The sequence below is a fragment of the Abrus precatorius genome, unplaced genomic scaffold (genome assembly GCF_003935025.1).
Source record: "Abrus precatorius isolate BTA unplaced genomic scaffold, Abrus_2018 Scaffold1, whole genome shotgun sequence".
In the NCBI taxonomy this organism is placed as follows: Eukaryota; Viridiplantae; Streptophyta; class Magnoliopsida; order Fabales; family Fabaceae; genus Abrus; species Abrus precatorius.
Genome location: NW_020874291.1, coordinates 2,329,224 through 2,351,243, shown reverse-complemented (window position 1 = coordinate 2,351,243; position 22,020 = coordinate 2,329,224). Strand labels below are relative to the sequence as shown.

The 22,020-nt window shown below is 26.0% G+C and overlaps 1 protein-coding gene across 1 annotated transcript; it reads left to right on the top strand.

The window, feature by feature from the left end:
- The first annotated feature begins 13,612 nt into the window (after window positions 1–13,612).
- Window positions 13,613–21,392, top strand: LOC113857892 (probable trehalase). Its single transcript, XM_027490166.1, has 11 exons — window positions 13,613–14,109; window positions 18,426–18,545; window positions 18,723–18,838; window positions 18,975–19,075; window positions 19,158–19,267; window positions 19,505–19,577; window positions 19,665–19,829; window positions 19,925–20,012; window positions 20,567–20,666; window positions 20,850–21,063; window positions 21,309–21,392. Exons 1-11 carry the CDS (start codon window positions 13,613–13,615, stop codon window positions 21,390–21,392), a joined length of 1,668 nt encoding a protein of 555 aa, XP_027345967.1.
- Window positions 21,393–22,020: the final 628 nt, after the last annotated feature.

The window sequence follows — 22,020 nt, the reverse complement described above, 5'->3', positions numbered from 1 at the left end:
AATAGATGTTAGTGTAATTAGCTCTAAGATTATGAAGATTAATATGGATATTCTAAAAAATAATTGTATTTCATGTTATTGAAATCTCTAGCTCTTAGACTTGAACATTGTTCTTCTTTTATATATATGTTAACAAAAGGGGAGAGACTGAGAATACAAATATAAAATTTATTTTTATTTTAAAAAATTTGTATAGGAAATTAAATACTAAAAATACCTTTTTCACACTTTCCTTACAAATCTTTGAAAATAAAAATAGAATGAAACTAAGGTCACAAATTTGTAATTAAAACTAAAAATAGAAATTTAAAAAATTGCAAACCGATTATCCCACAATGTTTTTCAAACCTTGAACTCTTCGAGGCTTGTATACATGCCCTCATGAAGTTTGGCTCTCATGGTACCGAAATCCATTGGCTGCTTGACAATTTCATAGTAATTTTGCACCTTCCAAAGCAAGTATTCAACATAATTAGCAAAGCTCAATGATTAATTTACAATAAGTAATTAGTTATATCTTCAAAAGGTAAACAGCAAACCATATCAGGATTAATTGGCTCAGCAAATAGTTCATCTGCGTCTTCTCTGCACATTTAAACCATATTTTAATTATTTATGGATAGATTGCAATGAGATCCATGAAATGAAATATATAATATATTTAATCTAATTCTAGGCATAAGACACAATAAATAATCATTAACTAACATGATTTTTACCTTTGTAGAAAATCAATAATAACTTCAAGGATGAGCTTTAATGGCATGCCATTGAAGGACGGAACTGCAACTGAAAAGTACAATTGTGATGATATCACTATACTCAACAAAAATCACATGTAATGGCTAAGTATTGGCAGGTGCAATAACAAAATGTACATGTGCTAGCTTCAGATAAAATTATAAGCATACCATTTGCCGCTGAAGTACTTGCATTCTGGGAAAATTGTCTTCCTTGTTCCTGTATTTGCTTTGAAATTATTCAAATTGAAGAATATGTATCGTCTCAATTATTCATTGGTCAAAATTATATACAAGACTTTGTGCTTAAACAATATTAAACTCGTCTAAGCAAAAATGGAGTATTATCCAAATATTTTTCTAGTCTATTTTTACTTAAACAAGATTACACTTCACTTAAGTGAATAGATAAAACCCTACAACTCAAATGGTAAGAGATCTAAATCTTCAAACTATGCATAAAATTTTATGGAGATATTTTTTTTAAAATAATCTTATTTTATTATCCTAAAAAAATGTCATTGATTTATCCATACCAATTCATGCAAGTAAGATTTTTAGTTTTGTTTGTAGACTAAAATAACTCAAAAGTTTTTTTAGGCGTCGAAGTTAGTGTGAAGCTTCGTATCACAAACACTATAAAATAAGTAAAAAAAAAAAGTAAAAATAAAGAATATGTTTTAGCATTCAAGAAGTGACATTTAATAACAACGTATATTTCTATTCATATTAATTATGACACTACTAACAAATTAAAAAAATTATGAAGACACATATATAGCTATGAGAATGAGAAGAATTATGAAAATGACACCTTGATTGAAGAGATCAACTGATGAAGTGCTTTGTCACCCTTCTTGATTGGACCCTCCTCATTCTCATTAAAATCACTCGAGTTATCGCCAACAATTATAGCTTTACCTTTTTCTTTGTTTTTGTTCTCATGGTTGGTTGAGTTTTTCTTCCTTTCTAATTCCAAAGCCAACTTCTCTTTTTCTTGTTGTTTCTTTTCTTTTTCTTGCTGTTTCTTCTCTTCCAAAGCAATAATTCTGCTACTCCTCCTTCTTTCGATAAATTGTAATATGTCATCTTGAAATCTCAATCGTTTTCTTTGAGGCCCTGTATGTATCAAGATATGCATATGATGACAAGTTAGACTATACTGTACATTCTATTTGTTATATGATTCTTAATTCTATTGAAATGTGTATCTTTAGTCTTTGTCATCAATTTTACTCTTATTAAGTAATTACATGTTATAATCACATTGATGTCATGTATTAATTATTTATTTATCATATCATCACTTAATGGAATGAATTAATGATAAAAATTAAAAAAAATATATGGCATAAAATAGTGATTAAATGAAAATTTTAAACATATACATACATGATGCAACTTTCAAACAATGATCATATAATAGCTCAATTAATATTAATCTAAAAAATAAGTGTAAATAAAAAAAGTGGCTTTGTGTATTTATTTTTTGGGATGTGAATAGTTGTAGTAATTAAACTTTTGTTACAAAAATTTAGATTTTACATACGTAAAGTTAGCCAACGGATACATATTATTTGTTACTAAATGTATATAATTAGATATGAAGAAAAGTGTAAAAAAAAAAATCATATTTAGACAAAAAAAATTAAAAAATCTTTAAAATTGCATCTATTTTTTTATGAAGAAAAATGATGTTAATTAATGTATTTTATATATGTGTGTGTGTGTGTGTGTTAAGTAAAATTTTTTAGAATATATACAAAAAAAAAAATCCAACAAAAAGAATATTTTTACCCAAGAATAAAAAAAAGGCTGAAACGATTGAGAGGTTTGATATTTTTAAAATAGAAAGAGAAAAATCATGAATATAACTTTCTCATAAAGCGAAAAACAAGTATAAGTAATGTTAAATTAAATCTAGCATAATAGGAGAAATTAGTAAAAAAAAATTTTAAATTGTTTTTAAAATTTATAAAATCTAGGGTTGGACATTAGTCGATTGTGGGTCCAAAAGTTTTAAACACATAAAATTGAATTTGGTATAATGTGGCCCATTCTTGATTGACTTAGTCAACAGTTTAATCAAGTTATTGGAAAAATAGATTTACAAATTTGTTGCGTCAATTGGTGCAATTTGAAGCCTTATTATTGCATCTTCTTCCCTTGTGTCTTTCTCTACCATGGCACGACCTAATAGTTGTCCCTCCATAGCCATAACTCAAAGAATCAAACTGTCATTTATGTTTCTATAACTATCATTATATTTCTATATCCCTTCACCTTATTGAGAAACACAACTATGATGGGTGCATATGCAACATTGTCATTAGAGTTAAAACTTAGAAGAAATGAAAATTAAAGATGAAAAGATGATTTTGTGGAAGTATGTGATTCTTTCTTTGTAAGAGAGGTAGAGATTATTAGATGTGAAAGTGAAAGAGATGTGACAGTGGCGACATAGACAACATGAGCAAGGAAGGATACAGACATGAACAAAAATAGGGTTATTTATTTCTAAGGTCATTGTCGGTTAGGTCGGGTCGGGTACAATGAGTCGGGTACCGATGAAATGAATTTTCTAAACTTGTACCTGATCAATTTTAATCATTTTAAACTTAATTTTATTATTAAATAATTCGATGACCGAAATGTGACCTAGATCTAAATCTTTTGCAGTGAATTTTTTATTGCACTAGATCTAGTTTCAATCATAATCATCCATCATCATTTTTGTTATCTTTTAAAATTCAGGGATCTTTTATCACTGTAGAAAATCCTTTTTCGATCTCACTCATTCAACATAGTTTTTCATTGCTTTGGATAAGTTGTTTACAAATCTCGTCAATGTTTCTTACCCACTCCAAATATAATTCAACCATAGAAGTGAGATTTAAAAGATGAAAAAGTGGCTATGGTATGAATTGCTACTGTTGAAAACAAACTAAATTAACTCAAAATTAGTTTGAAATTTATAAAAATGCCAAAGCATGCATGCAGGAGCTAGCCAAAATGAAAAGGAAAGAAAGAGAAAAGAAAGTTTAGGAAGATGGGTAAAAAATGAGTATAATAATAAAATAAATTGAGTGATCACAGATTGTGAAATTCGGTTCATCAAAGAAAATTTTTCTGTAAAAAATTATTAAGATGTTGTTGAAGAAACATACCCATATGAAAAGATAGCACCAAACCTGGGTGAAAAAAATTGAACAAGAAAGCATCAGTAATGAGCTATAAACAACATATAACACTTGAAAGTCACAAAAAAATGATGAACAGTAAGAAATTTACCAAAGCAGCTGATAAAAAAGAGTAAGAAGAAGAAATCAATTCTTCTAAAATTTCTCCAGATTCACAAATCCTCCTTCGCTCAACATTTAAGAACATTACTACATTCAACCATAACTTATAGTCCTTTATAAACAGTTTTGAGTTAACAAAAGTGGTTTCTCTTTAATTAAAATTACTAGAATTTGGTATATGACTCTCAGTCGGTGACAAGTTCACTACTAGTTTGTAATGCAAATTTGACAACTGGTCAATGATTAACTTCTTCCTTCAAAAGTGCCAAAACTTTAATGCTAGAGTTACATGTACAAGAGGACCCTTTCGAAATTTCTTCAATTTTGATGGCTTTATTCATGTCGTTTTCGATACAACAAAAAATATAAATTAAAATTTATTAAATTATAAAAAAAAGTTATTCAATACAAGCCGTTTCAATTTCTTTTTTGAAAGCCAAAATTCTTGCGTCACAAGGTTTAATAATGTATAAAAATAATTTTTACAAATAATTATAATCAGTAATTTATTTATTCAAAGTAAAACGTTTCACTTACGGGCATTTACAATAGTTTATGAAGTTTATAATCATTTTTCCTTTTTTTTTATGTAACTTATCATTAAATTTATATCAAGATAATAAAAAAAGAAGAGATCATAAATTTATATAAAAAATTTATTAGATATAAAAGAGGACAACTAATGAATAATTAAACTTTTTTCTAGCAACGCAAACAAATTTTCTTACATGAATGAAATTATTTAATTTTTTGTATAACTTCAATGAGTTTGTTAGTGTCTTTTTTGAAAAAGACAAAATTTGTATATATAAAAAATTAAATGATTTTAATAAATAATTATTAAATAAAGATTAGCTGTACTTCACTTTTTGAAAGCCCAAAAAAAAAAATGAATACCGTCCTATTCACTTTTACCATGTCTAACTTATAAATCGGTCTCAGACACTAAACAATGAAAATTAAAATTACCATTTTGTCAACTTTACATATATATATATATATATAGATAAACTCGTAATGTAATTAAATAATTGGTCAGAAAAACATTGTATATTTATATTTTATTAATAAAAATTTAATATAATATATGTTTAAAATATATATTTAATTTTTATAGTTCATACTATTTTACAATTATTTTTTATATTTTTATTTTTATATAATTATTATTATTAACTAGTATTTTTAAAATATTTGAAGTACATAAATTAACATGTAAGATTTTTAAAAATATATGGACAAATTAAAGTATCATTAAAACAATATTTTTAAAAGCTACTTTAAATTAGACTATTTTTAAATTTATTTCTCTAGTTTATTTTGAGGGAGATGTTTAACTTTATTATATAAACCAATATTAATGAGTTGTAAAAACACAGGTTGTTTTAATTTTATTATTAATGATAGACTGATTTCTTCTCGATGACATTGAATGGGGTTATTTGTTTAGTCTTAAAAAATGTTTATAAAAATATTAAATAAAATGATAAGCTTTGGATATGAAATGTGAAATTAAAAATATATTAAATGAATTGAGGGAAGTGTTTGACCTTATTAAATAGACAAATATTAATGTCCAAAAAAAACATAGATTGTTTTAATTTTATTATTCATGATACAGTGATTTCTTTATTGTAGTCAATGAAGTTATAAATAAAATATTACTTTTTTAATACATAAATTTATTTATTTTATTTAGTATTAATGTATTTATAATTTTATTAATAATAAAATAATTTAATTTTTAAATTTATAAAATTCTTAAATTTTAAAAAGCAATACAATATATTTTAAATTTTTAATTATAATTATTTTAATTAAATAATATTTATATAACGTAAAAAAATAACTAATGTATAATTGTAAGTGTATAAATTACAAATTTTTAAAAGTTACAATAAAAATAGTATTTATGTTAATTTTTTATGTGTAATCTTTTTGCAAAGAAAAATTATTCTATCTGTCTTAGTATATAAAAGATGATTTTTTATTCTTAAAGCATAATATTTTTAAAAAATATCTTAACTACAAATTAGAGCGTTTTAATAATTAATTTTCTTTCTTATTTTAAAAGAAATTTTTATTCTTAAAGCATAATATTTTTAGAAAATATCTTAACTACTAATTAGAGCATTTTAAGAATTAATTTTCTTTCTTATTTTAAAAGAAGTGTTTGATCTTATCAATTACAATTAAACCGATATTTACGTGCAGACAAAACACGTTTTAATTTTATTATTCATGATGACTTAAAAAAAATTTTAATGAAAATCTTCAATGAAATGTTAAGTTTTGGATAAATTTTGAAATTAAGAATTATAAAATGAACTGAATTTTTTTTTCAATAAAGTTTTATACATATAGATATAATTTAAACATACATAATAATGTTAGTTATATTATTTTATTTAAAGTTATTTGTGAACTTATTTTTTTCTCGAAGGGTCTTTATTAACTCATTAAATATAATAAAATAATAATAAAATGATCTATGTATTTAATATTAGAGTTACAGTATAATTTAAAAATATCACCATTTATAAGTCTAATTGTTTCAGATTTTTTAATAAAATTTTTTAAATAAATACTTTAAAAATTTTATTTGTAAGTTTATTTTAGAGAGAGAAAAAAAATGATAATGTTTATTTGACACCAACTTTTATTTAAGAACTTTTCAAAATAGGAAATTTTTTTATAAATCTTTCAAAATTTAAATAAATTTACGTTTTTAAATTTTTAAATAAGTAGATTTTTTTTTATAACATTCCTTCTCCTCCATTTTTTTTTTACCTTTCAAAGTCTAATTTTTTTCACTATTTTTCTTAAGATTTAGAAAAAATATAAAATAAAAAAATCTAATTTCTAACTATTTTGATAATTTATCATAAATAATTTTTATTTTATGAAAATATAACTTCTTTTTAAAACAAAAAAAATATTATAAATATAAATAAAAACAAAAAAAATATTATAAATATAAAATATATATATATATATATGTATATAATTTATTAAAGAAGAATATTTTTATAAACTATCTTAAATCATAGCATTTTAAAAAATTAATTCTCTTAAGAAAAGTGTCTATTCTTATTAATTAACAAATATTTATGGATTGTCAAAGTACGGATTCTTTTAATTTTATTATTTATGATGTATAGTAAATGAAGTTTTCGTTCTGTTTTAAAAAAAAGGTTAGTAAAAAACTTTAATGAAATGCTAAATATATCTTTTCATTTAACAATTTATTTGTGATTTTTTTTTCTTTTACAAAGTCTTTGTAGGATCATTAAATATATATATAAAAAAAAATACTCTATACATTTAATATTAAAGTTATAATACAATTTAAAAAATATGATCATTTATGAACTTAATAGTTTCAAATTTTTTAAATAAAAAGTAATTTAATTTAGAAAAAAAAAAACTTAAAATTTTTTCTTCTTTTTAAATTTTCAAACAAGTTTTACAAAAATCTTTTATAGTGTTTGTATATGACTTTAAACAAAATCATAATCTAAAAAAAATCAATTTTCTAATTATTTTAAGAAGTTAGTTTCAATAATTTTGAAAAATTTATAAATATTTTTTAAAATAAATATTTTATTGTAAATATAAATAATATAATTAAACAATTGATAAAAAACGTGTATATTTAATATTTTAAAAAAGTCATATAATGTAAACTTAAGTTATAAAATGTACCAAACATCTTTAAATTTGTATAAGATTGTTGGTGTAATATTTTAATTTCTTATTTAATATAAATAATAATTTATAACGAGAAATAAAAATTAAATAATTTTTTTATATTTATAATTTAAATAATTGAAAAAGAGTAAGATTTATATTTCTATTATTAGATTTATGAAAATTTGAAGATATTTAAAACTTTTAAAATAAAATAATTTTAAAATTTTTAATTTATTAAAAATTAAGATTTTTATCTTAATAATTTACTTAATTCATATTATATATATATATATATACTTAAAACATATAAAACAACATTATTTCTTACAAATTAAATTTCTATGTAAAATTGAATGAAATTAGAATCAAAATAATTAACTAATAACTATCAATATTATAAACATTTTAAATTAATAATTACAACTAAATTTATCAAAATTTTATAAATTTTAAATTTAACATTAAAATAATTACATAATCTTGTTAACTTAAATAGAAGTCTAATAAAATATTATAATCTTCAAATAATTCAAATCCTACATAATAGTTTTTCTTCATAATATTATTAGACTATGATCTTAGAACGAACCAACCTTCTTTTAATTCTCTTCAATTTCATCTCTTGAAAATAATTAATAAGAGTAAATATTCTCTACTTACTAAATCTTTTATTTTATAAATAAATTATGTAAATACAATATACACTAAGATAATACTAACTCATATATTATATTCACATATTTTAAAGTAAATTAAACATAATAACGATCATATAATTAGAGTTGGACAAAAATTTTAGTTTTATAACTCTAATCTATAACTAATATTAAATTAGTTTTAAAAACTTAGATCCATATTAAATTAATTTTTTGATTAACTATATTTGTGTAACTGATTTAGTGTCTAAATTCACTTTTTAAAAGTGAATTTTTTTTATTTATCCAGATTCATATGTATGAAAGTAATATCTTATATTTTTATTTATTAAATCTCCGTGCTATATCAGTTTAAAAAATTATCGTAATTACGTTTTACCACAAATATTTTTTATTAATCTTAATTCTTATAATTAAAATTAAATATTTAAGAAAATATTTTTAAAATATAATTATTATATTAAAGATAATAAAATATAACAAATATTTTTAAATTAATTACTACTATTTTTTATATTTATGTTTATTTTTTTATTTTTAAAATATTATAATATAATAATTTTATTATTATTTATATTATTAATTGTTTTTAGGTTTTAATTTAAATTTTCATCATCAACTCTATTTATTAAAAATGTTAAAAATAATAGTAAATATTTTATAAACTTTTATAAAATATAATATAATTAATAAATATTACTAAAATCTTTTTGTAATGTTACGTACAACAAATTTGTTTTATCTTAAAAATAAAATTCATAAATATATTGAAAATCAGTTTTGTATTAAAAATTAAATTTAAAACTAATTTAACATAAAACTAAATTTAAAACTAGTTTCAACAAAAACTAAATTTAAAACTGATTTTAAACTAAATTTAAATTTCAAAACTGATTAAAAAATAAAATAAAATAGTTTAAAATTCAATCCATGTAATAAATTTGTGTGATAAATAGATGATAAAAAGTAAAATATATCTAAATATTTATTAGTTTGATAAAATATAAAAATATAAAAAATATATTATTAATAAATTAAAATATATGTAAATATTCTTTTGACATGTATTATTAATTTCTTTTAAAGATGTAATGGGTTAGAATACCCCTTGTACTCATATTTTTATCTATAATAAAATATTGATGCTTAACAATAAATATATATATATATATATATATATATATGCAAATATGATGTTATATTAGTTATTATAAAATTTAAATATTTTTTAATATATTAATTTAACAATAAACAAATATTTATAGTATATTTTTACTAGATTTAAAATTGGTTTTAAACTAAATCCAATTTTTAAAACCAAATTTAAACCAGTTTTTAAGAAAATTAAAATGGATTGATTTATAATCCAATCTATATAATTGAATTTTAAATGGATCTAAATTAGTTGTTTGAAAATTCAATCCATGCACACCCTACATATAATTAGTACTTTCAAATATACACTAGACTCATATCGTTTCATATATTTTTACATCGAATAATATGTCATAATACGTATATCATAGTTATATTAATCAATTCATTACAATACATGCATTATAATTACATCTGTCAATGTATTATAGTTGAATTAGTCAATCCATTATGATATTACAATAACACATCTTACAATCATTGCCCCTAAGATACCTTGAGGTTTAACATAAGTATAGATAGTCATTTATTAGCCCGAACAATATGAATATAACGTGTGTTCTTCAGGCCCCTTACAGCAAAGATACAGAGTCTAGTTAGGAAATGAGTATGTGACTTGTGATGTTTTCACTTTCTGCAAATCATTGTGCACCAAGTTACGAATAACAATTAACACCCTCATTTTTCAAAATTTCTCAAATCGTCTCCAGACTTTATACTCCTGATGTATCTCTGTAACTATCTATATACATAATCTCAGCATTTTTCATAACATTTGCTTTATGAGCATTTCACATGACACACATTTATTAGCACTCCCTTTTCACTTTAATAACATAAACAACTTTAATTTTTCATACACACCTATTCACATCAGTCCTCTATTTATCAATTTTTACTAATAAAGCATTTTATCATCCAATGGTAGTCAAACACTTTTATCAATAAGATGAATTCAATAGTTTAAACATACATCAACTATCAGACAAAAATTCACACTCATTGCAATTTATGATTCTAATACAGATAAATCATTCATCAATTTCTTATCATATAAATCAATGCAATGTGTCAAAAGTCAGACACATTCAAACTTAGACCAATCATACAGTTCAGAGATATATTGTCAAAGATTGCACTCTCTCTATCTTAATAAAATCATCTAACCTAAGATTTAGCATCTTCTAACACATTATTCAAAATAACAATTCAACATTTACTATACATACATAATAATAAAATAATTTTTTTTTCCCAAAAAGCTACTTTTATTCATAACTTTTGCCATACAAATCATATCTAAGTATTTTCTAAAATAAATCATTAGTTTTTTATGCTAAAATATTTCATTCTTAAAATTAAAACCTTAAGAATTATTAGAACTTTACTATTTAAAATAAGAATATTAGAGTTAAGGTTCAAAACAAATTTTTCATTCCTAAAATTTCATTCTCAATACTTAGGTTTTAAAAAACATCATGGTTCTATGCATTACCTGGAAATAGGTATTTAAGATTAAGTTCTCCTTGAGTTCCAGAGAAGAGGTAAAATGCTTCTGATTGAAGATTTTATCAAAAAGACCAAGATTCCGTTAAAAATTATAAAGTATAAATTTCTTGAGAAAGAGAAAAAAAAAAAAAAAAAGGAGTAAAGCTAGAGAGTTAAACTCCAAGAAGCTTACTTAGGATTTGAATGGAATAGACGTTCAAGCTTGAATTTGGAAAATGTGTGAGATTCAAAAGAGTTTTATCTGGGAAGAGAATATGAGAGAACACGTAAAAATGAAAGAGAAGGTTGTTTGGTTATAAATGAAAGTTTCTAGGATGAGAGTTCCTTAAATACTCCTCCAAACTTAGGTGTTCTTGCTTGAACGAGCGGATTCTCACTAGAGCGAGGTCGACTCTTGCCTGTATAAGAAAACTAGACAATGATTTTACACAGTTTTTTGATATTTTTGCCTGAGTGAGAATGAGTCTAGAGAGCTCTCTATTTTTCTTGCGACTCCTCACTTAAGTGAAGCATTTCTTGCTTGGATAAGTGGACAGTTCGAGTGATATTATCCTCTCTCACTTAAATAAGAGTGCTTCAGAATGCTTGGTTCAGAAAAATCACTCTCATTTGAGCGAAACATATCTCGCTTGAGCGAGCGACCTTTCACTGACTCCTTCTTTTCTAAAACAAAAGTAATAAAATGAGGGTGTTATAGTTAGTTTATTAATTTAAAAAATATTGTTAAAAGATTATATTTATTTTTTATAATCTATACTCATTCACAATAATATCATACTTAGAGAATATCATACAAGGAATTGGTTTTGGGACAAATGTTGGCGGAGTAGAGAATGAGTTACAAAGTTCTAAAGGTGGAGGCCATGTGATCAGATCTGAATTATTTGGAGGTTCTGATAAGAATCCTTCCTCTTTTAGAATCTTAAGAGCTTCATGATATATGGGTAAAGGTTCTTTATTTTATTTGATTTCTATGACATCCTTATTTTATTTAAAACAATAAGAAAATAATTTCGTAGTAAAAAAAGAATAATTAATTTAAATCCATTGCTAATTGAGCATAAGACGTGGAATAATAAAAATTTAGAAAATGGATTCATGGAAGTTAAACAAATTAAAAAGAAAACGTGAAATAACATTCATAGATATATTGCTCTAAAGAGGTTACAATAATTGTCTCTGAACTATCTATACTTGTCCTTATCATATTCCTTTCTCATTTCATTCTCCCTTCCATAATTTCTATCTCTTTTCTATATTTCTCATTATGGATTTGCTCTACTTATTAGTCATTATGTGCCAAATTTCATTATTTTTCTACTCACATGTTATTCATCCTTTTATCTCTCTATTTTGCTCTAGTTCCTTATTACATCACACATCAATTAATCATTGACGAAAGTTGGTCACTTTCAGACTGAGTCCACAACATACATACATGTACATTCAAATAAAAAATATACACATCATCAAACATCACTAAACATGCTTCAAACATAATAAAAACATGTTCTCATCCAACATATACACAAACATATCACTTTCTTAGTAACAAAATAGAGCTTTCCTTACCTTAATCAACAAGTTTGGTGAAGAAAAAGTGAGAAAAGGATGGTTCACAGACTAAGGTAGTTCTACACCTTACAGAAAAGAGTACTCTTTGAGTAAAGAGGAAATAGAGAAGATAAAAGTAAAAATAAGGAGTTCGAGCTCTGTGATATTCACCGATGATTATGTAGTTTAAGCGAGATAACTTTGCAATTATGTATTTCTACATGCTTAGTCTTGTCTAGGCGAGATTTATCTCGCCTGAGCAAGATCTCCTGCACCAAAATTTTTTCATACTCTCTTCTAAAAATACCACTTAATATTAAACAAAACATAAATTACCAAAAAATAAAAAGATGATGTTACACAGTAAGAGATTAGTAAGAAAACTATAGATTCAATAACCTTAACATCTTCGGAACATAAGTTTATTTGATCAAGTTCTCAAGTTTTTCAAGAACTATTTTGATGCAAATTTTTGGTAAGAACATAGGTAAGTTTAGAAAGATGTGAGAGAGTTCGGAAGAAGTCAGAGTTGTATTTGTAGTAATAATATTCATAATGTTATAGATATTAGTCACTTTATTTATAATGTTATAGATTGAGTTAAAACAGATGTTTTTACAGTTGTTATTTACAAGAACAACGGTTCTATAAACTCTGAAAGACTCAAGATCATATCACTGTTATACTCTAATACTGTTAACTGACCGAAAGCCTTCAATATTATATCAATAATAGAACTTACAAGCATTCTATGGTACTTTTATAATTTGAATATAACAAGTATATTTTTTTAATAAAAAGATTACAGCCTTTAATAATTTTTAAATTCGTTCCTAACCATTGAGATTAATGAAAAGTTAAAAGAAAACAAATGAATAGTTATATGTTCTCCTTCTCTGCATTTCCAACTTGGAACGCTCCAATCCTGTGTTCGTGCAGTTTGAGACTATCATCACATAAACTGTGAGGATCATCATCCTATTCCTATTCCTCTGCGTTTCACATGGATTCGACTTCAGATTCCTATTCAGTTTCAGGCACTGTGAAGAGGACAGCGCCTTTAGTTTCCTTTCTGGAGCGCGTGCAGGAGGCAGCATTCAATGCCTTCGGCTCCGCCGTGGATCCCAAGACCTACGTTGACATGGCTCTCAAGTTCGATTTGCGCGTAACGGAAGAAGCCTTTGAAAAAGTGGGTTCGGCGGAGGAGTTCACGCGCTTCACACGCGCGTACTTGGAAGGAGCGGAGGAGGACATGGAGCATTTGGATGCGGAGGATTTCGAAAGAGAGCCGCGTGGGTTCTTGGCGAAGGTGGAGCGCGTGGAGGTGAGGGAATGGGGTTTGAAGGTGCATTCTCTCTGGAATAGTTTGAATCGGAGAGTGCGTGGGACGGTGATAACAGAGCCTCACTTCCACACTCTGCTTCCTCTTCCTTCACCTTTTCTCATTGCTGGATCGCGCTTTCGTGAACTCTATTACTGGGATTCCTACTGGGTTATTCGGTAAAACATGAGCCCCTCTTTGGTTTCTTCTTTTATTTTTCTGTTTTCATTTTCGACCAGAATTTAAATTAGCCTTGAAAGCTTGTTTCATTGGATTTTAGCAAAATATTTAAAAACAAGTTTTTATTTTTTAGCAAAATAAAATTTTCAAACTAAATAGTAGTTATTCAGTACTTGAAAGAAAACAAAGTGTACTCAACCTTTGAATGGACTCAATTAAATGAGATATCAAATATTTTATTACAGTGTCAAGCTATAAGTGTAACTGTTAATATTTTTTTATGAGAAACTATTTAAAATAGTACACAAAATTTGGCATCTGAAGTCACCAATTAATAATAAAACAAACTCAATGTTGATGATAATTAAAATTCTTCTTCTATGATGATGAAATGTAATGTGTATTACATTCAAGTTTAGGATGTTAATTACTGAACTTTTTAAACTGCTATAGTATAAGAAGCATATTCCTAATCGATTTATAAATGATATTTATAGCACTTGTACCAGACAGTATAAGAAGATTTGTTGTGAATTTAACATGATGAAATTCCATTGCTCGGCTCAAATTTACTTACAAGCTTTAAGAGAGAGTTGGTGTCAAACATTTGAGATTACTACAAAAGCATTGGATAGTTAGGTTAAAACATGTTAATAAATCTACTAATAACATTGCATATGATTTTGCTAAGATAGGTTTGGGAGTTCACTTAGCATTTAGAATTTTGAAATCTCCTCCTTCGTCCTTAGATGAGGCCCTTACGAGGGATAATTTAACTGATTTTTTAAAGGATTTTTTTACCCATTTTGATCAGATTAAAATTAATGTAATATACTTTTCTTATCAGTGTCTATAAAAGTTTTCTTTGTATGTAATTAAATTACTTTAAATAATTTTTAATTTTTTTTCTATATAGATGTTACTTCAATATTTTCATGTATAAAATTATTTTTTATTTTGCTCTTTCTTGTGTGACCATGCATTTACCTTAACATTATCATTGTCATTTATATTTTTTCTTCATATTATTTCTTTAAGACTCAATATTTACTATTTTTTTTTATAAAATCAATTCCAAATACCTGAATTTAATGATTTGTGGTATAATGTCATTTCTAATTTTAATTTTTAATATATGATCTTCATTTTTTTTTTTATAAAAATTGCAATACATATACGAAAATCCTTAGAGTATGTTTGGAAAGGGTTTTTTTTGTAAGGGAAGACATATTTTTTAATTTTAAATTAAAATAATTGTATATAATTTATGATACTAAATGCACGATTAATACATTAAATTTGTGTCAATATATCATTTTATGTCTTCTATTTTGAAAAAAATATTAATTTTTAATATATTTATTTAAAATACAAAATTTGTGCTTTTTTTTTTTTTCAAAATCTTCTTTTCCAAACAATCCTTAGATTCTAGAGTCTCTCTTGATAACTCAAGTTTAGCGTTAATATGTTTTTTTTAATTCTTAATCAATACTAAGTCATCAACAAACATCATGCATTTAAGGATAATTTTTTTTATATCACTCATAAGCACATATAAGACTAAGTTAAATAAGTAAGAGTTTAAAGCAAAATTTTGATATAAGTTTAATCCTATAAAAAAGTCTTTAAATACTCTTTTAAAAGTTCTCACACATATAGTTACTCCTTTATATGTATCTTGTATAACTTGAATATATGTTATACAAATAGCTTTCTTTTTTAAAGTTTGTTATAATATTTCTCTTGGTACAAAGTCATATGTTTTCCCCATGTTAATAAAAGCTATTTGTAAGTTACTTTTTTTGTAACGACATTTTTTTATGAACTTTTATAAAAAAATATATAACTAAGTTATAAACCTTAACGTAATTGATTTTTTGCAATTCTAATTTCATCTCGTTGTTTATGTTCATTTTTTTTCATAATTTTATACTATAACTCAAGTATAATTTCTCTATATTTTACACAACTTTAGATATTACCCTTGTGTTCATATGTAGAACTAGAGTGATTTTCTTTCATTCATCTATCATATTCAAAATATTTCAAGTATTAGATAGTCACTCAATTCTTTATTTTTTAAATATTTTTAAACTTCAATAGAAATATTATTTGTGTCAATTATTTTACATTGTCCATTTTCTTAAGAACTTTCTTTACTTTTCCAACTTAAATTCTCAGTAATAGGTCAATTTTTTATCATTCACTTGTAATTTTAATTTTGTTATATTTCCATTTGCTTCTTGGTTATTGTTAAATTTGAAACTAAAACTTTTTTTCTTTATTCTTAATACATTTAACTTGATACAAATCTTTTAATTTTTTGTTTTACTTTTGCCAAGTTTATAAATATTTTTTTCACCTTACTTTATCTTAAAATTTTGATAGAACTCAAAAGATTTTGAATATGAAATTAGAGCATGTTTGATTTTTGTTTTAAAAATAATTTTCTATTTTAAAAAATAAAAATCATAATCCTAATAATAAGTAATCCTAATAAAAATCTAGAAAATTATATTTCACAGAATCTGAAATTTGAAAAGATAACAATTTAAACAAATATCCTAAATGATGACTTCTATTCTCCTTGAATGAATGGGTAATATGCTCCTTGATTTCAGCCCATAATTTGTGTCTGTTTGGCTTCGTGGTCTGAAAGTGAATTATATCCCTAGATGTTAACTTTCAAATGTTATTAGAATAAGTCTAATCAAATATTTGTGGATCGAAATATGACTCGAACATTGCATACTAATCACAATTCGTGTTTGTCTTTTTTACTTCTACTTTAGACTCAAGTCTAGCTTTGGACATTAAAATTCAACCTCGTAATTCTTTATAAGAATTGTAGGTCCATCTCTTAACTTTCTTACAAAGAAAGAATCACATTAAAATGAAGTATAGAGTTTAAGTTATAACCCAAATATTAAAATAGTGTCAGAATGTGCACTATGCTAAAATAATAAAATTAAGGTTTAACAAAGAATTAAATAGTAAAAGTGGTTCAAATCAATTCAGTTATACGCAATAAGAAGTTTATGTACTAAATTTGAAGGAAAATATATACAAAAAATTCAGTTCATCAATATCAAAGTTTAAAACATATAGCATCAAGTTTCTTAGCCTTATATTCAACTCATTTTGTTTTTCTTTTTACAAATTATAGTTTCAACTAATGTCTTGTCATAATACAAATATTCCATGAAACAAACTGAACCATGGATTCTTAGGATGCTAAATTCTTTACATACAATTCAATAGCCTAGCACAGTATTATCGTGAGCGATTCATGTAAAATATTTTGACAAGTTTTAAGTTGGTTGCCAAAAGTCAATGCAGCCCTCCACCTTTACTCAAGCTTGGACCGAATATGGGGTCATAGATGGAGTTTTCAACCAAAAAATAAAACAAAAGTAAATAATAATGCATTCTACTTAATGAATAAAAACTAATTTTCATCAATAAATATTTAAAATTTCCCTCCTCTTAATTTTTCCTTTAAAACAATAAGCTATAAGTAAATTGAATACTGTTGAATATGTTTGGGTTAGATTTTTTTTTTCTCAAAAACTAATAATTTTAGTGAAATTTGAAGATGTTTTTCTTCCTATTTTTCCATTTCTTTATTTGTATTTCTTTACCTAATTTAAACTCCTTTATCTTGATTTGTGATATTTGAATTTATTGATTTCTTCTATTATAGATATTTCTACAAAAGTCTATATTATTTCATGTCATTTACATTATTAATTTATTACATGTTTTGGAATTCATGTATGTTCATTGTTTATGTAATTTTGCCATGTTTAATTATATACAATTTAATTAATTTGTTTATATAGTTATTATTCTTTTAAAAAATAATAATAACATACTTGTTCCTTAAACTTTTATCTTAGTTTGCACTCGGATTCCTAACCTACCTGGTATATGATAGGTAGTTTCAAATTGGTTAGGTTGTTATGGTATTAGTTGGATGTAATAGGTTGGTTACATTTTCTCTAGTATTTAAGAGACACTGTTAGCCTTAATTGTAATATATGTTCTCTCATTCGATCAATTTCTCTCAAACTCTCCACTTCTTTGGACTCTTGCCATATTTTCTGACATTGCTTTCAGTCTCATAGCAGTTAGTATTATTATTCCTTACTGTATATGTTTGGTTTAGGTTTTTGTGGAGAAATAATCACTTTGTTTTGCAATTGTTTGACAAAACTCTTAAAATATAAACAATAATTTCTTTAAATTTAAGTTGGCTCAAACATGCTCTATCAGTGTCTATATTGTTGTTGATATTGGCTTGCTTTGGCCTCAGGGGTTTGCTTGTGAGTAAAATGTACAAGACAGCTACTGCAATTGTGACTAACTTCATCTCTCTCGTAGATGAATATGGATTTGTGCCTAATGGTGCCAGAGCCTACTACACTAACAGAAGGTGGTAAAAGATATACCAAAGGGTTGAATGTTTTGCGTTTGTGAATCAGTCACCATTATGCAGCTATATTTAAATATGTTTTTAGCTCCTAAATTTTAGTAAATTCTATTATGCTATCATAATGATTTGTTAAGGCAAATTGAAAGGGCAACTAAAAACTATACTATGATTTTACAGCCAGCCTCCCCTTTTAAGTGCTATGATTTATGAGATACACAGTAGCACTGGTGATATAGAATTGGTTAAAAGATGTCTACCTGCATTACGGAAAGAGTATGAGTTCTGGAGTTCCGGTATTACATCTTCCAACTTTTAACTCAACTGCTGAACTTCATAATTTATTATCTATGATTGGCTGATATTCAATATACACTTTTTGGCTTTAGTCTTCTTATGTCAAGTCTAATGGTTTTTCCTTTTGACTTGTAGGAATGCATAAAGTGACCATTCAGGATGCTACAGGTTGCACTCACACCTTGAATCGTTATTATGCAATGTGGAACAAGCCTAGGCCAGAAGCTTTTGTAAAGGTGTGTGTTGGTTTGGTTTGTTATTGACTATCATATTAAAAAAGAGGCATTAAAGCTCTAACTTTTTTATTTCTTGCCATAGGACAAGGCATTTGCTTCCAAGCTCTTGAATGCATCACAGAAACAACACTTTTACCGTGAACTGGCATCAGCTGCTGAATCAGGATGGGATTTCAGCTCAAGATGGATGAGGTGCTATTTTCGAAACAACTAATTTTGTAAACAAATTAAATTTGATGGTAGTCCGCTTCATGTGTGCCTAGGTTCTTATACACTATGATGGCAACTCACTGATTATTAGGCTTCTTGTCCAAAGCTAGGAACCTCGATGCCTTTCTCAGAGGAACAAGCATCAACTTAGTAGTTACATGTTGTCTTTGAAGAAGAGAAAAATGCTATTTAATTGATGAAATCATATCAATGGTGCAGAGATCCATCTGATTTAACAACATTGGCCACAACCTCTGTAATACCAGTTGATTTAAATGCATTTCTACTAGGGGTATGACTTGGAACAATGATTGCTGTGGTTGCCATTCCAATGATAAGGTCTTTAGCCTGATGAATTCTGTGGTTGCCATTGTTTTAGATGGAATGCAATATTGCCTACTTTGCAAAAGTTATTGGAGATAATAGCACTGCAGAACATTTCTTGGAGGTGTCTGATGCTAGAAAGAAGGCAATGAACTCTGTTTTGTGGAGTGAAGACATGAAACAATGGCTCGATTACTGGCTTACCAATAGCACATGTGAGGTAGTATCGACTATCGAGGGCCGCATGTATAAATCTTACATAATAGTTGTCATAGTTTTCAGTAGTTCTGGTGATTGTCCCTTTGATACTTCTAGGAAACTCAAGTTTGGGAAGCTTGGCAACAAAACCAACATGTGTTTGCCTCCAATTTTGTTCCTTTGTGGATGGAGCCATTTTACTCGGGTATTCTTCTTATCCGTGTCAATTTTAGTAGCATGCCCATTGTTACAATTATTGTGGTATCAGATTAATCTTGTTTTAAAATAAAGATATTAAATCCTTATCATCTACCACGTAAAACTGAGCTTTATTAGCTCGAGGTTACCAATACTGTTAGGAACCTAGCTGAGGTTTCATGGAAATTAAGGTGCAATGATTGGGGCATGAAATGCAAGAATATGGAAAGAAGACAGAATTATTTTATTCAATAACAGTGAGAAAGAATACAAGGAGGAGAATCTCCTTACAAGAGTTCCCCCTTATAACTAAACAGAATCAGCTTTTCTTAATGACTAACGGCACACTTCCCCCTTTCGTTATTCTTCTATTTATAGTATCTATTTCTAACAAAACAAACACCTGAAACCAATAACTGAAAGTTATTTGGGATATGGGAAATATAGATCACAATGAATGTATAGATAACTCTTCGGTATTGAATTTAGCTTAGTTTGCATTTCAAAATATATAATTCCTGTGTTTTTAGTTGATGACCAATATGTTTTATATTTGTTAAGATACTTCACTTGTGGGTAGAGTTGTTGAAAGCCTCAAAACTTCTGGCCTGCTTTGTGCTGCTGGAGTTGCAACATCTCTGACTAATTCAGGACAACAATGGTAAGTTTTAAGAAATTCAGAATAGCTTACATTTGGTGCTGGGAAAGCTTTTCTGCCTGTATAAACAGGAGGAAAAATGAGACTAATAATGGTGAGGAAGGGATGGGAACACTGGACAGGTATAAATATTTCATTCATATGCCTTTATTGATGATTCTATTCTATGAAACTTGTATGTAATAGGGACTTTCCGAATGGTTGGGCCCCACTGCAACACATGCTAGTTGAAGGTCTGTTAAAATCTGGGTTAGAAGAAGCAAGGTTATTGGCTGAGGAAATTGCTGTAAAATGGATCACAACTAACTATAATGCATACAAGAAAACTGGTGTAATGCATGAAAAATTTGACGTGGAACGTTGTGGAAAATTCGGAGGTGGGGGACTATATGCACCCCAGGTATGACAGCTTCTTCATCATGATTTGTGAAACATACCAACTTTTGATTGGTGAAAATTAGTCTAATAAAATTATTTGGATGTTCTTAAATCAACAAAGTATATTTCAGCAAATTCATAATTTATTATGCATGAGCATGTAATATCAATTCTTGGTCTTTATCATCCGTAGTTGATATTCCTTACTTTAATCATTATCATCTGCCTGATTGATATGGGTCTGATTGTGGTTGTGTTGCAAAGCAGACTGGTTTTGGCTGGTCTAATGGAGTTGTGTTGGCATTCTTGGAGGAATTTGGATGGCCTCAAGACAGGACTATTGACTGCTGATATGTTCAGGAACTGAAAGATCGGCTTTGCTAATATTAGTGTTTAGCACGGACGCTGGAAAATGAAAGTTTCTGTTGATTATCTAATGTATTATACTGATATTGTGTCATTTAAACAAAATATAAAAACTATAAATAAAATATTTATAATTCTAGAAGAAATATACATAATTGATTTGAATAAATAGGTAAAAAATAAATAATTTCAATTTAGAAAGAAAAGAGTAAATTGATAAAAGAAAGTTGAAAAGAATTAAATTTTGTTTTGAAAAATAGCCTTAATTTTATCGATTTACTCTTTTCTCCCTAAATTCTCCAATGGTCTATGCTTGTTTTAGACCATTATCGGTGCCAAATTGTTTGACTTAGTGTAATAAGTTTTTTTTATATACATCTAAATTTAATGATGTTCTTATTAAAGATACGCTCATTCATTGAAATTTTTGTCATTGCGTACTGTTGTGACATTCTTGTAGAATATTTTAGATTATTCTCTCTCCACATGAACTTCTTCCAATATAGACTAATTCTAAATATGTCGTACGGGTTCTCTAGGCATTCCTCATTACTAGCTGGGGCTTTCTTGCTGACTTATAGTCTATAACATGTTTACTAAGGGCTGAAGCAAT

Coding starts and splice junctions, on each gene's coding strand:
- LOC113857892 (XM_027490166.1), top strand. CDS start 13,613: ATGGATTCGACTTCAGATTCCTATTCAGTTTCAGGCACTGTGAAGAGG. Junction 19,268..19,504: donor TTCAGCTCAAGATGGATGAG/GTGCTATTTTCG, acceptor TCAATGGTGCAG/AGATCCATCTGATTTAACAA. Junction 20,013..20,566: donor GATGGAGCCATTTTACTCGG/GTATTCTTCTTA, acceptor ATATTTGTTAAG/ATACTTCACTTGTGGGTAGA.